At 39.9% G+C, this 14,755-nt stretch overlaps 1 protein-coding gene across 21 annotated transcripts in view; it reads left to right on the top strand.

The window, feature by feature from the left end:
* DST (dystonin) overlaps positions 1 to 14,755 on the top strand; it is a 283,922-nt gene that overhangs the window by 67,240 nt on the left and 201,927 nt on the right. For 2 of the 21 annotated variants that reach the window (XM_086876132.1, XM_086876121.1), the window contains exon 1: positions 14,484 to 14,631. The exons of 18 other annotated variants lie outside the window; for them this stretch is intronic. In XM_086876132.1, the coding sequence (XP_086732258.1) occupies positions 14,532 to 14,631 (100 nt within the window). In that variant the 5' untranslated portion in view covers positions 14,484 to 14,531. Of the gene's footprint in view, positions 1 to 14,483; positions 14,632 to 14,755 lie in introns of those variants that run through there. One more of the 21 variants, XM_086876125.1, reaches the window with a different exon arrangement.

The raw sequence follows: 14,755 nt of genomic DNA, 5'->3' as shown, positions 1-14,755 counted from the left end.
TTCAGATCAAATTGAAGTTGTTCAGCCTTTCCCTTGCGGCTCACTGGGGCGCATCCATCAGGACCTGACAAAGGCTGGGCCCCAAGGACACCCCATCCCTGCAGCTTCCCCCTTTGCCCACAACCCATGGCAGGTCCTGCCCCAGCAATCGCACAGCAGGGCCAGTCTGCAGCTCCCTGTCCCCTGCACCAGGTGCTGCTGCGTCCCAAGGGCAGGAAGGGTAAGAAGAACGCAAACAAGAACCTCTCCCACAGATTTCTTTGGGAGCCAGTTCAGCTGTGGCATTGTTGGACAGCCAAAGACAGAATGCTTCACAGAATGCTTTACATTTTTACAGAAATGCTGCAGTAGTCACCTCGATTTCTCTTCATTTTGCTCAAGGTGTGTTTGAGTGTTCAATTGGTCCCTGTCCTTTCTTATGCCCATTCTTGGCATCAAGATCAAGTATTTCTCCTTCTTGGACTACTTCAACCAGAACATGTTACCATTTGTTTTAATTTCTTCTGCCAGGTGCGCTCTGCCTTACAGCTGCAGTGAGACAAAGTAGCTTTAACCTTTTACTCTGTCTTGCCTGGTTTGTTGACCCCATCACTCGAGGGCCCAGGTAGGGCTCTTACCTCTTCCTCTCCTCTGCCCTGTGCTGGTGATGGATTTGACAGGCTTCTGGATGGGCTGTGCTGCAGACACTGTGTATCAGCACAGTGCTAATTAGTGCTCTGATGGTGAGAGCCAGAGGCAACAATGGCAGTAGCCTCCCAAACCAACTGATTTTTTTTTTCTCCTATTCATGGGTCTTGCACCATAGTTACTACTAGAGTGATAAAATCCTGTGCTAAAATTAGTATTGGAAGGAGAGGTTCTTTGGAAAAAGGGGCTTTTCTATTCTGTAATTGCATTTCTCCTCTGTAACCTCATTGCATAACCACCATAACATCCTGAAGTTTTATTTTTATGATATACAGATATATTAATTATATATTAATTTTTTTAAATTACATAACATAAATCTATAGTTTTACATATATATATATATATATATATATATATATATATATATATATACACACACACATACTCTTGGGCAGACGTGTTCCTTCATCTTGCTTTGCTTTCTGCACTCATTTGTGTTGGACTGAGTGGTACAAGGAGAAGTACAGATGCAACTGAAAGATTATTTTCACTCATTCCCTTTAAACTTTTCTCAGGGAGTGGCTTTAGTTTAAAACAGTTTTTGCAGAAGTGTGACTTAAAGATGAAAAAACAGAAACTTTGCAGTAGCTGCCTGTTCCTGTGTTTTTTGCGTACTTTGCACTATGGAAGACAGTCACTACCACAGTACCAACAAACTGACAAAGAAATGGAATAAAACACATTATCTTTTTCCTGTCTTTTGTCTTCTAACTTTCTATCGCCTCACTTACCTGTGTGAAGACAGAAAAGTGAAATACAGTTTATGCTGTTCTGCAGACACAAGGCACAGTGAGGTAGTGGGGGCAGATGCAGCCAGGCTCTCCATCAGAGCACGCTGGCACCCTGCTTTATGTGGTGCTTACAGGCACCAACATCCTCGATGGCTGTAGGAAAGTGACATGAATGGCTTTGGTGCCTTTGTTGTTACTCTGGTTCATATTAAAACACTCAGTTTTAATCACCTATTTATTTAGGTGTGTTCAATGCAAGTTAGAAATTTTCCAGTGTACTCACAAAATACTGTGAGAACATTTAATGTCTCCACTCCTCTGTTGTACTGGTGATTTCCTAAATATGTGGAGGTGAGGACCAATGGGCATGTTACTGGTTTTCATTTATCATCACTTTATTTCTGTTTTAAATTTCAGTTTGTATTTTATTTTCAAGGGATTTATTTTGAAAGCAGATGTTTGTATATTTATCATGTTTCTTTCTGAAGATGGCTAAGCAAGCCACTTTGAGCAGGGCATGAGCTTCCATTTATTGTTGGTAACCATGACTCATCTGTGTTATTTTTAACACTGTAAGCATGAATTTATTTTTTCTTAAGCTATTCTGATTCTTTTTCCTACAGTTCAGTTTTAATTTTTGGTTTTGTTTTTTTTTTTTTTGTCTACCACAAATCAATCTGGAAACCTAGGCTATATATCTGTAACACAGCAAGCTACCTAGAAGTGAATATTTTGACAATTGCTGTTGTGTTGTAACTGGAGCTGTTAATGTAGGGTGACATTCTTGCCCCTTATTAGTCAGTAGGCTTTGTGCAGCTGTTCTGGATGGCATTTGGGGAGACAAGATCCATCACACCTACAGTGCCTGTAGAGACCTTGAAAGTGAGGAATGTCTCTGCTGTAGGCTGTATAATTTTTTTTTAAAAAAAGAAACGTATCCTTGAAAATCATGGACGTAATTACACTTGTAAACACATCCAGCATCCTGCTGATTTGGTTCAGCCAGTCCAGTGAAGACATAAAGGAAAGAATTAAATACAGACTTGGGTTCTTTTTTTTTTTAACCTCCCTAGGAACATTGTGTGAGCCAATCTTAAGTATTTTTTCCCCCCATAAATAATTGTATTTTCACAGAAACCAGAACTTCTGCTGTGACTACCATTCTAAATAATGCTTTGCAGAATCCTGGTTTTCTTAATAATATTCTTCTCCCTCCATAACAATGTCATGCATGTGTCCCCCAGAGATATTGGTGGCAATCCTCAGCATTGCGTGACTAGTCCAAAGAAATTCTGATCTGCCTGGGAGATTGGTCTCTGATCCAGCTTTAAGCTTTGTAATGTTAATAAATATTGTATTTTTTTTGGTTTTTTTTTGTGATGATGTACAGCCTCATAAGCCATTAGTCTATAAAATATTTGCCTCTGCAAAGACAGTGGTGCTGGGCCTGCCAGTTAGACAGCTTTTTGCATTCTTAATATTTTGATTGTTAATGTTCAGTAATCTTTACTTTTCTAGTCAGAAAAATGCAGTGTTTAAAATAGAGCTTCTAGCAAAAGTGTGCTGTGCTTTTACTTGAAAGATCTTGTCCTGCTGACTGGTGTTTAAGTCATGGACTGCTGCAGCAGCATCTGCCCCAGCTACTCTTTGTTTCAGATTTACAGTCTGCACAACTCTGGATCTAGTATTTTTTTTTTTGTAACACTGTCAGAAATTGATATTCCTCATAGTAATTTATAGATTAGAAATATACAGTCCCAATTTGGCATGGGGACAGTTTTAGAATTTCTGTGTTGGGACTTTGTTGGATCATGTCTCTCTGTGGTTCTTGGAGCATCTTTGCTGAAGATTAATTTCATTCATACCTTCTTTATTGTTATTAGCAGAAAATATTGCCTATTTTCAAGGGGATCATTTAATCAGGTGTACTGTTTATTTGTAGCTGTGCCTTACATGAAAGAGCGCAATTTTCATGAGGCAGGATTTGCTTCAGCAAGTGTAAAAGAATCCTGACAAGCTGCTTGTTCACAAAATCCTGTGAAATTGTAAATAAATTTCTCTTCACCCCAAGTTGTAGTTGCACTGCTACCAGACTACTGTAAAATAAAGTATTTGGTATCTTGTCAGCATCTTGTGACTAGGCAGACTTGTATCTTATTTCATTACAGTAATTTCAGACAGTAATTAATTCGATCCTTTTATTTCAAGCAGTAACTATTTCAGGCTTACAAGCAGAGCTTTGGACTCAGCTTTTGGAGGAAGAAAAAAGCTCCCCCTTTTAAAGGACTGGGACACTTAGACACTCTTAAATGGCATCTGACCTTGCTTTTAGTAAAGTAGTGTGGGTAATACAGCACTTCAGATAGGGAGCTCACTGCTCAGTGATTGGCCTATGTGACCAGGTGCCATAAACTAACCTCCTTTGCACCCTTCCACATTCCCTCTGTCTGGACTGGGCATGGCCTTGCTTGCAGGCTGCAAAACAGCTATTTTGACCTGGCAAACTCTGTTTGGGGTGGGGTGCATATATATATATGCATCAATGCATATATTAGACAAGGCTTTGATTTGTCCTTAATGCTGTGGTGGCATACAGGAGAAGAGAGATAAACCAGCCCTGCTTTACCTTGTGCTTTTAGCCTTCATGGAACTTTTCTCTTGGTTTTGGGAGGGTGGTTCTGGCTCTACCACAGTGGGCAACTTTGTCCCTCCATCTGTTGTAGGGATGTGTTTCTTTCCTATTTGAATGAGCAGTATTAGTGAGAAGGCAAATCTCCCCTGTGGCTGAACCCATCAGTTTCCTTTTGCATGATGGCTGTTGTGGGCTCTTCTGGGAGCCCCTTTTGTCCCCCATGGTCATTGCTGTCACCTGGTCTCCTTTCCTCAGTTCTGTGACACAACCTTGTGTGTCAGGAGCACTCCTTGACCTGGTGCTTGGCTGCTGCCTGAAAGGGGCAACTAACCAAGGCTCATGGGGTTCATCATCGTTCTTTCCTCTAGCACATGATTTCTCCTTTTAGGATGTCAAATCCCTGTGCATAAAAGCACTGTTAATTCTATAATGCAATAATAAATAATAAAAAACTATTAGAACATTATCCATTTATAGTTCAGTAATATTTTCAAAGACTAAAAATATATCCTAACTTGGATGAAGAGCGAAATTTTGTTCTGGCAACCGCAGTGGTGGTAATCAAACCCTCTGCCTGAGACAGGCAGGTGGCGTGTCACTCAGCCTGCCTCACTTACTGTCATCCTTCTTCTGTTGGCTTGTGTTCCCTGTCTTGGCATACATTAGACTTCTTAAGGTTATATTTTGTGATAAATCAAGTCTGGTTATAATTTTTAGATCCTGTGATCCTTTCATCTTTAAAGGAAAGAAAATAAGAACAATTTCAAATGTTCCTACTCCTTAGCTTTTTCTGTAAATAATTAAATATTGAAAATACTAAATTTAAATAAAAGATTTGTAAAATCCATCATTTAGCTGTGATTCTACCTAAGACTACTTTTTTTTTTATTATTATTTCCAGGGACTGTTTTGGTATGTTCAGAGCTTTGTATTGACTTTGCTTTTTAAAATCCTTCTTCACCTTATTTGACCTCAGTGACTACACTGAAACAACTAACTGCACTTCCCTTCTTCCTTTGCTTTTGCTGCTCTCTGTGGTTGTTTCAGTGGCTTTTTCTTGAATGGAGCCCTTCTTGTCCCTGTTTTCCTTACTTTGAGATTGTGATGGCTCACTGGTGGTCTTATCTCCCATTCAGGATTTCTGGGCAGTCTGATTCATCCTAGAGACATCTGTTGCTGGAGTGAAGATAATTCTGTTATCTGAACTCCTGTTGCATTAGTCCACAAACTTCTGTCTGCATGTTCAATCTCCTTTCCCTTTTTATTTTTATTTTTTTCTGTCTGTGTGTTACTGTTGAGAGCACTTACCAGCCTCCAAGGCTGAAACATGTGACTCTTCTCTCAAGCTCTTATTCTCAGACTGTGGAGTGCTTCTGGGAACTTGCCTTTCTTCCTGTGCATGCAGCGTAAGTTTTCCTCCAGAGATGTCTGAGTCCTGTACTGACTGCCACAAGATCCATCTTTATAACTCTCCAGATGCTAAGCTTAACCAGTCATTTCAACATTAGTTTTTACTGAAATCATTATCTTTGTATACTGCTGCCCAGGAATCCTCTTCTTGCACTGTTTAATCTACTAGCTTCTTGTCTTTATCTCCAGTGCCACTCACAGCTCTCTCTGCCATATCATTTCTCATTCCTCAAATTTTCATGTTCTTCAGACAGTACCATTTTCAAAACTCCCTTTACCCGTGGTTCTTGTTCTTAATCAGCTGTTGTTTATGCATGGCAATGAATTCTCAGAACTGACCTTTTCATCTCCTTTGAAACATTAAAATCTCCATCTGTGGTGACACTTCTCTTACCTATTAGATAGCATGGAGCTGCTATTCACAGGAAGTTTTCAGGGTCCATGAGGTAATTTAGATGTCCCAAACTCCAGAAGATGAGAAGAGCAAAGGTGTCCCAGCTCCTTGAGTGCTGCCTTGGCACCTTGCACTGCAGAGTAAAATCCCTGGCTGTGGTGGTACAGTTAGATGGGCAGCTGCATTTAGGTGGTTATACTAAATTTAATGAAGAAACAGGCATCTGCCCTCATGTCATCCTGAAGCCCCAATGATCCCTTGTTCAATAACCTTTAGTACCATCTCAGGAACAATAAATTTTGCATGATCATAATGGATGATTCAAATGATACCATATTTTCTTAATCAATGCAGTCAATGCAGTATGGGAAGGAAATAGTTAATTGAATAAAATACCATTTTAATTGGCTGTTTGTGTGTGGAAATTCAGAGTGATAATTATTCAGGATAATTTGTATCTAATAAATTAACACTATTATTCCTTTTTCTATCCTGAGGTCACTCACAGCTCTCATACTAAGTTATACCAGCATAGCCACACAGAGAAGTAATGTGGTGTGTCTCTTTTACTAGCATAGGTGGGTTGCTTGTTTCAGAACATTAAGAACAGAAAATGTATGATCCTATATAACTTTCACAGCTTTCTGTAAAGTTAAAGGCAGAAATACATTTTGATACAGACTGTGAATGTATATTGTAAGTCTGCCTTAAATGGGCACATGAAGAAATTGGATAAATGTTCAGCAAATTTGCATGCTCCCTGAAATCTAGAATAAGAATTTAAGATGGGAAAGAGAATTTGATGATCAGAGCCACCTGCCTGCCCAGGTAGACTTCCCTCCCTGGCATGCTGTTTCCATTTGCTTTCCACTGCTTTTCCACATGGTTGTACAGCTGTATATGCTGTATAGAAACTCTATATTCAGTACTGCAACCCTGTATGTAAAAAGCAGTCACATGGCAGTCTTCAATAGTTTTCCTATTGCTTCTACAAAAGATCATTCTGTACATCTCAGCATGACAGTTCAGTCAACTGGCATGTCTTTACATGAATGAAAAAAAATGTTTTGCTGACAAGTCTTTATGAAATGGATTAAGACTGTTGGTATTCCTATTGAAACAATCTGCTCAAACCTGTTCAACTCAATGGAAGTATTTACTTCAGTGTGGTAATCAAGAAAAACAGTCAACAAAATTTTTGAATTATGATACACTCGTGTTAAGAAATAAAATGTGCTCTTTGGTTCAAGTCTTTAGATTAAATTGGCTGGGATAGTTTTTTATTTTCTGGAAATCTGATCGTGGTTTCAAACCATGTGTGTGTTCTTTGTCTTCCTACAACACAGAAAACATCCTAGTAGTTATTTTTACATTTCTTTGTTGGGGAAGAGAATCTTTCATTGTTCATGGAATTGGAGGGAGAACAATGGGTGAGTGTGTTGGTGGAGATGAATGAGGAGTAGTATCATATACATCCGTGGGGTAAACATCAGCTGGTGGGGTTTTTTTTTTAATGCTCAATGATTTTGATTCTTGTTCCCATTATTTTGATATCACATGCAAACCAAATTACTCTTCTTTAATATAAGTGTATCAAAGAGTCTGAAGATCAGAGGAGGGAGAAAGACCTAATGATTTAACCAAACCTAGCAGCACAGCTCTGCTCATATCCCCTCTTTTCAAGCTCTCTTGAGTCTGTTAGTGGGTATATTCATGTACATTAAAGTTTCATAGTCTCAGCTGATCCTGAGGTAATGGCCCTGTGGAGTGTGCTGTTCAGAGGCTGTGTGTGTCATGTGGAAATATTGCTGCTCTCCCTCCAGGTCTGCTCTGCGGCAGTCGGGAGATGGTACAGTCACGTAAACTTCAGAGGCTGGCTGAAGAGTTTGCAAAGGGAATGCTATTCTGGGTCTTCTTTTCTTCTCTCAGGACCTTTACATGGATTTCTTGGAACATATCCCACTGCTTTTTCTCCAAGGAAGAGTATTAAAAGGAAAGCAGAAGGACTTGATCAAAAGACAGACTTAGACAAAATCAGCATAGATCTCCACTGGCTTCTGGGGATTTGGGGAAAATGCCTGCAATTTTCTTAGTGCAGTGATGCAGTACATACAGTAAGTTGCTGTGACCTGAGTTTGAACTGGATTGATGAAATAGGCTTTAGTCTCATAAGCCTTTGTTGTTTAGTTTGATATGTTTTTCCAGTGCAGTATTTGTGTTAAAACTTGGTTCACCACTTCAAAATATATAGTCTGTCATGTGGTGGTGTAGAAACCCATTTTTAATTTGTGTCAGAACTTCATTGATCACTTATGAAAACCCCCAAACAACCAAAAAACAACCACCAAACATTATGATCTGGTAAGTGAGGGCTATCTGTGCCCAAATTAAGGTGCAAGCAAAACCACTTGCTGAAGTCAATAATACTGATTTTATTTAACAGCAAATGTGAGGTAGAGAGATGGAAAATGGGGGAGTGGGGAGAAAGTGAGAGCAAGACAGATTAGGCAGAAGATAGTTACCACCTGTGGATCTGGTGCCATCCACTGATCCTTCTTCACCCTGGGCTTCCTGCTGGTGGGAGTCTCAAGGTCATTCAAAACTTGCCATTATTTATACGTTTTAGAAAACAAAGGGGTTAATGCTCATTGGCACATTTGCCTTATTCTAATTGCTAATGTTGACTGGTCTCTCACTCAGTCTTTCTCTTCTTTTGAGTTGGTGGATTGTGAGTGGGTGGTTGTGATTTCCCACTGCTGGAATTGCCTTTTACTCAGTCTGAGCAGACTTCAGCACGGTTGCTGAGTTGCCTTTCCTTGTGGCCCATAAATTCTGCCATTATCAGTGATACATTCTTCTCCCCAGCTTTGTTTACCTCCCCCTAGGCCTGAGATAACACTTGGACAATAATACCACCTTTCTTATCTCAAGTTCCAGTCACTATGGCTTAACTTACAGTCCAAGTTTCAGGTATCCACAGAGGAATATTGTGTGGGGGTTTCAGTGGTGTTTGGTGGTCACAGTTGCCATCTGCCCTATAATTGGGGTGATCTTCATTTAACTGATGATAGGTGTATGAGCAGTTGCTTCTTCACACAGTTTGCCACAGTGGGATTTTTTTCTGGACCCATTACCCAGGATGTGCTATCCACACTTCCTCCCACCAGGTGTCGAGTTGTCACTCCATTCAGTGCTTATCTCATGGCAAAATCTTTGTATGGCCTTAAACAGTTCATGAGGCAGGCAATTGTGATGTTAAAGTCCTTACATTAAGCACACAAACTTTTAAAAAAAATTAGTTTAAATTCTGTCTGGAGAGGTAATTTAACGTGGGGTGATACCAGCCACAAGTCAAGGGATGCTACAATAAATTCTGCAGTACAAGGTGCTGTCCACTGAGTTTTTTGTTGGACTGTATAAAGGCTGCACATGTCTTGGTAGGTGAATGTGACATTTTCGCATGGGCCTTCTCTCTCATTTAGAAGGAAGAAATCAAATAATGTTGAAAATTGCGTCAAATTTGAAACCAATTATTTTCATGATAGTTTTCCATCTGTGCTAGTTGCCATCTGTGCAGCTGTACTTCTTTGGGCTCTTTGTAGTAGTTAAACATGTGTCCTGCTATAGGGCTTAAGGGTAAGGTCTACACAAAAGAAAATACTGTGGAAGCTCACCAAGTTTCAGGAGTTTTGTTCAGTATTCAGGAGTTTTGTTCACAGAATATTGTGCTAATGTAGTCCTCACCCAGGAGTGATCCTCTGGGCACAAAAAAAGTAGACACGGAGCTCTGCAGTGGTCCAGAGGACAAGAATGTTTTCTTACGTGGCTTCAGTTAATCTGAATTGTCTAATGGTGCTTTTTAAATGCCCAAATAACAAAGTTGGATGCCCTAATGAGTTCTTTTTTCCTTTCCTAAGTGGAACAGGCTTATAGGCAACCACTATTGATTCATTATCTCCTGATGTGTCTCCTGTGATCTGCTTGTATCTCTTCTTGATTTCTTGCCTAGTTCTTCAGCTATCAACTTTGAGCAGCTGGGACCCTTGTTTCATTTATGATTCTAAAAATCTTTTGGAACACTCATTGCTGGGACTGCAAGACACTAGAGGAAATGCTTTTTGAACTTAATTTCATGTCTCTCTTCTGATTAGTTTTGAAGCAGCTACTTAACCATGCCAAAGGGCTGACTGAGATTGTATGAATTTTGAAGTCATCTCTTGGGGTTCCTCTTGGTTTTGATGTCTGTGCACACACTGAAATATAACAATATTTTTTCCATACAGTTGTGGAAATTCTTAATTTACATTCCTGCAAATCATATCAGAAGTACAGCTCTTGTTCCAGTGGTTTAAGTTTTACATATTATCTTCTGCATGGAATGGTAATGCCAGGCAGGCCTGGAGTTTTAATGCAGTATTTCAGGTGTAGGACAGCTGAATTATTCATCCTTCCTCAAGCAGAGATGCAAAGTAGTGGCAGAAAATGGTCCAAGTGAAAATTTGAGTGCAGTTTCCTATGGAGCCAGATGGGTGTGCAATTAGCAAGTTGTTGAATGTTTTCAGGACCAAAAGTATTTATTTGCTGCTTATTGTGGTTTCGTGTTCATCTGCATTCATAGGGTTGAGGGGTATTACAGAATATCACAAGCTTAAATGGCGAGCCAGTTGTTTTTATAGCTTAGATTTTTTTGTGTGATTTTGTCTGCACATGGTCTTGATTTGATTTTGGAGGTGGTCATAGTTCTGTCAGAATCAATGGAAGCTCATTCATTTGCACTTAGGATTAAACTCTGACCTCCAAAAAATAAAAAAGCCTTACTTTGTTTTTAGCAGACTATAAAACACTGTTCTGTGTTGTGCCTTCAGACTTTTCATTTCAATAAATATCTCTTGATATCAGTTATATCCATCTGGAGTATGAACATTGATGTTAATCAAACCCACCTGACATTCATGCTGTCATGCATGACCTGATACACTTGGGAAGCAACTGCTTTGGAAACCAGGAAGGGTTTAGCCACAGCAGTTGTTCATAAGCTGAAAAATCTGTCTGTGGCCTGGAGTGCGAATTCATGGTCCCAGGTACAACTGGTTTACTACAGTTACTCAAAACAGGTTTTTAAAGGATGTCCAGAGTCTGTCAGTAGGACTCTGAGGTCTTCCATGTGTCCAGGAAGCAAGTGTACCCAAGCCATGTGGGCAGCTTGAACTCCTGGGATTCCAGAGAAGTCTTCTCTTCCTGGCTGACTCTTGGAGTTCTTCCTGCTAGATCAGTATCTTACACAGATTCAGGGAACTGCACTTATTTGTTTGATTATGGAATTGCATCTTTTGTGTAAGAAAAGAACCATGGACTGGTGTGTGTGCAGCTGGAGGGTATGGTGCAGGTAATGGTATGATTTTATTGTTGAGTCTGTATATGAGAACCTGATAAGCCCATCTAATCATTTAATGGGTTGTTGTGGGCTTGAGAGTCTAAATGTTGGATTTAATTTTACAGCAAGGTAGCAATGTATCTTTCAGAGCACAGTATTTTGCAAAGCCTTTTACAAGAGCAAATAGAATAGTTTACATTTGACTAAAGACTTCTTTTATTTCCCAAGTCTTGTGATTTCGTATACTACTAACGTATCAAAGCAATTAATTTCAGATTTTAACAGATTTATTAATCTAAAAGATTATCCTGATACTTACTTGTGAAGTATTGCGGAGTTTCAAAGGTAAGTATCATTCTACATCACAACATTTCAACTTCTGTAATATTTTAAGTCTTCTCTCTGTGAATTAATCTGCACTTTTGTTTTATTCCTTTGCTTGGAAGGCTGGGAAGCTGCTGAAATGGGTCACTGGAGTTGGATGAATAAACATGCATCAAGTAAAGCACAGATGAAAAGACATTATTTTTGGATTATGTTTGCAGCTGTTGCATTCAAGACAACTTCATTGGGAAGCCCACTTAAGTGATGACTGAATGCAATGCATAAAAAAAAAATGCTGAAGTTTTCCAGTTTATTTTCAGTCCTTGTAGTTTTTATTATGTATTTTCCACCAACTTTTATAAGACTTGCCAGTCTTTCATGTATTTATGCATTTATGATGTCTGTTAAATTTGGTTCACATTCAGCCTACAAATTACACTGCTCATTTCTTTAATTTTTTTTCTTTCATTTTCTTTCATTTTTTCTGAAAATATTTTTGTTTTTATAGCTGAATGCATACTCACAGAAATGAAGTGGCAAGTAGAAATTCCAATACTATTTTGTTAAAGAGAAATAAAAATATTCTGTTTGAAAAAATGTCAGAGGTTCTAAACATTATTTTTTGTTTAATGAAAGCTGAACCTTAATGACATAGAAACTAAAGGGGACTTTACTTAGTGAAATTTAGCTGTTAACTTCACAATGAGTTTGAGTTTGGTTTTATTTGACTGAAATTCTAAGAAAATCACATAATTTCTTGTTCATCCTCACCTCTTAGTGTGTATAGTTCACAGTTTAATAAAAATAGGGCATGAAAGGGAATCAGATTTCAGAATGAAAAACCTTTTATTCTGATTCATCTTTGTAATCAGACCAGCTGTGTATGTGTCCTTTCATTCCAATGTGTAAGAAATTTGATTGGTTTTCAGAGGAAGTTAAACTGGAGGGAGACTTAAATTCTTCACAGACTAACTGAAGCAACCAGAAAAAGTAGGAAAAGACTTAAACTGAGGTTTGTATTTCATTGCTATTTAAATTAACAATGCAAAGCTTAGGCTAGGTATAAATTTGAAATTCTTCCATAACTGTGTGCAGATCTGATGTGACATGGCATATAAAGTGAAGCATTATGGGAGTTGATTTGATTAGAATGCAGAAGAGGAGCCACTCTTTTGAAAGAACCTTGCCAAATCAGTGCAGACCTCATCAGAGGGCAGTGGTTGAGTGGGATACATTTTCTGGTGCAGCACAGGGCAGATGATGCCAGTTGTCTTAAGTTCTGTTTGTGAGGGTGGCAGCTGACTGTGAGAAATATTGGGGAAGCCCTGTTTCACCTCACCAGTGCCCCACTCTGATGGCTGGTAGTGAATGTCTTGGTGGCAATACGAGAGGGATCCAGTGGGACTTCTCCCATCCTTGGGTGGTGTGTGGTTAAAAATACTGCTAGCAGTGATGGAAACACCAGCACATAATGCAAGCTTTCCTTCAAGGGTTTAGACATAAATAAAAAATATTTTGGATGTGAGAATTTTCTTCTACGTTATTCTGGTTGCTGATGGAAACTTTGCTTGCTAGCCTAGATGTACAGTTAACAAACAACTGCCAAGTACTGGGCACTGCTGAGACCACACCTGGAGTGCTGTGTCCAGTTCTGGACACACTCTCTCACTGTGAGAGACACTGAGGGGCTGGAGCGAGTCCAGGGAAGGGCAGCGGAGCTGGGGAAGGGTCTGGGGCACAAGTCCTGTGAGGAGCAGCTGAGGCAGCTGGGGGTGTTCAGCCTGGAGAAAAGGAGGCTCAGGAGAGACCTCATTGCTGTCTACAGCTGCCTGAAAAGAGGCTGTAACAAGCTGGGGTTTGTCCCTTCTCCCAGGCAACAAGTGACAGGACTTGAGAGGAAACGGCCTCAAGTTGTACCAGGGGAGGTTGAGGTTGGACATTAGGAGGAATTTCTTCACAGAAAGGTTGTCAAGTAACTGAATCACCATCCCTGGAGGTATTTAAATGACTTACAGGTGTGACACTTAGGGACATGGTTTAGCAGTGGACTGGCAGTTGTTTGTTAACTGTACATCTCCAACCTAAGCACATCTGTGACTCTCCTCAGGAGAGCATTGAAAAGGCATTGGTGCCATATGTTGCCTTTGGTGCAATCCTGTTAGTGAACTTGACTTCCAGACAAACTGTCCTGATTTCCAGGCACTGTGAGCCATGTAATTTTTAGAAGTTTGTGGAGGGGAGCGTTGGTGTTAGAGGGATCTGGCTCCTGGGTTCATGCTTGGAATTGAGGAATGACAAAAACGCACAGAAGGAGACCTTAGTTGCAGCAACTGTTTTTAAAGTTCAAATATTCTAATCTGAAACCTCTTTAGATGCCTATGTGTTATAGTGTAGGTTCATAAAGTAGTCTGTCAGGTTATTCAGGCTGGTGAAATTTTACTGAGCTACTTCCCAGGCACATATACTATAAAATACTTTGAGTTTGTCTGATATATCAGAATAATGTCCGCAGGTAGAAACATACGAGCAGTTAATTGATTAATTAACCACACAGGGTTTATTGTGATAATCTATAGCTCAGATTATCTAGCAATATGTGTTTGCTTTCTGCAACTCCTGCTTCACCTGCATTCTTAAATTACCTTGTCTTAATGAGTATCTATCTGACTGATGGATTCAGGGTGACTCTTTCCTTGCTGCTCACTGCTGGTAGAGGGAAAAAAACAGACTTCCTTGTTTGGAAAGCTCAACATTTGTACTTAAATGTCTACTAGTGAACCTAAAAGTTAAAAAAAAACCCCTCAAACATAGATCCTTGGTTTCTTTCTTGTTGTGGGTTAAAGCCAGAGGGCTCCCAGTTTCGCTTGCTGTGACAGCACATGGGCTGTTTGCTCCTGTTTTTTTAAAAAAGGGGTGTTGCTACTCTGCGTCAGCCAGGAGAAGCCCTGGTCACTCCTTGGCTCTCCTTTCCCCGAAATGAAAAGAAGCTCTGAAGTTTTGAAGGACAGAATGAGAGAGTGTGGTGAAGATGAGAAGGAGCAGGGTGCAGAGCTGGTGGGCATCATGTGCTGCATGGGTCAGTAATGCAGCCCCGAGCTGGGCTGGCAGGGCTGCCTGCGGGACAGGGCAGAGCTCTCCGCGGGGACCCTTCTCTCAAGGGGCTTTCTGCGGGTATCCTTCCTTAGCTGCAGTTTATGTGG

The sequence above is a fragment of the Cyanistes caeruleus genome, chromosome 2, assembly GCF_971803275.1.
Source record: "Cyanistes caeruleus chromosome 2, bCyaCae1.hap1.1, whole genome shotgun sequence".
Classification (NCBI taxonomy): Eukaryota; Metazoa; Chordata; class Aves; order Passeriformes; family Paridae; genus Cyanistes; species Cyanistes caeruleus.
Note: the sequence above shows the minus strand (reverse complement) of the source record. Positions and strands in the feature narration are given on the sequence as shown.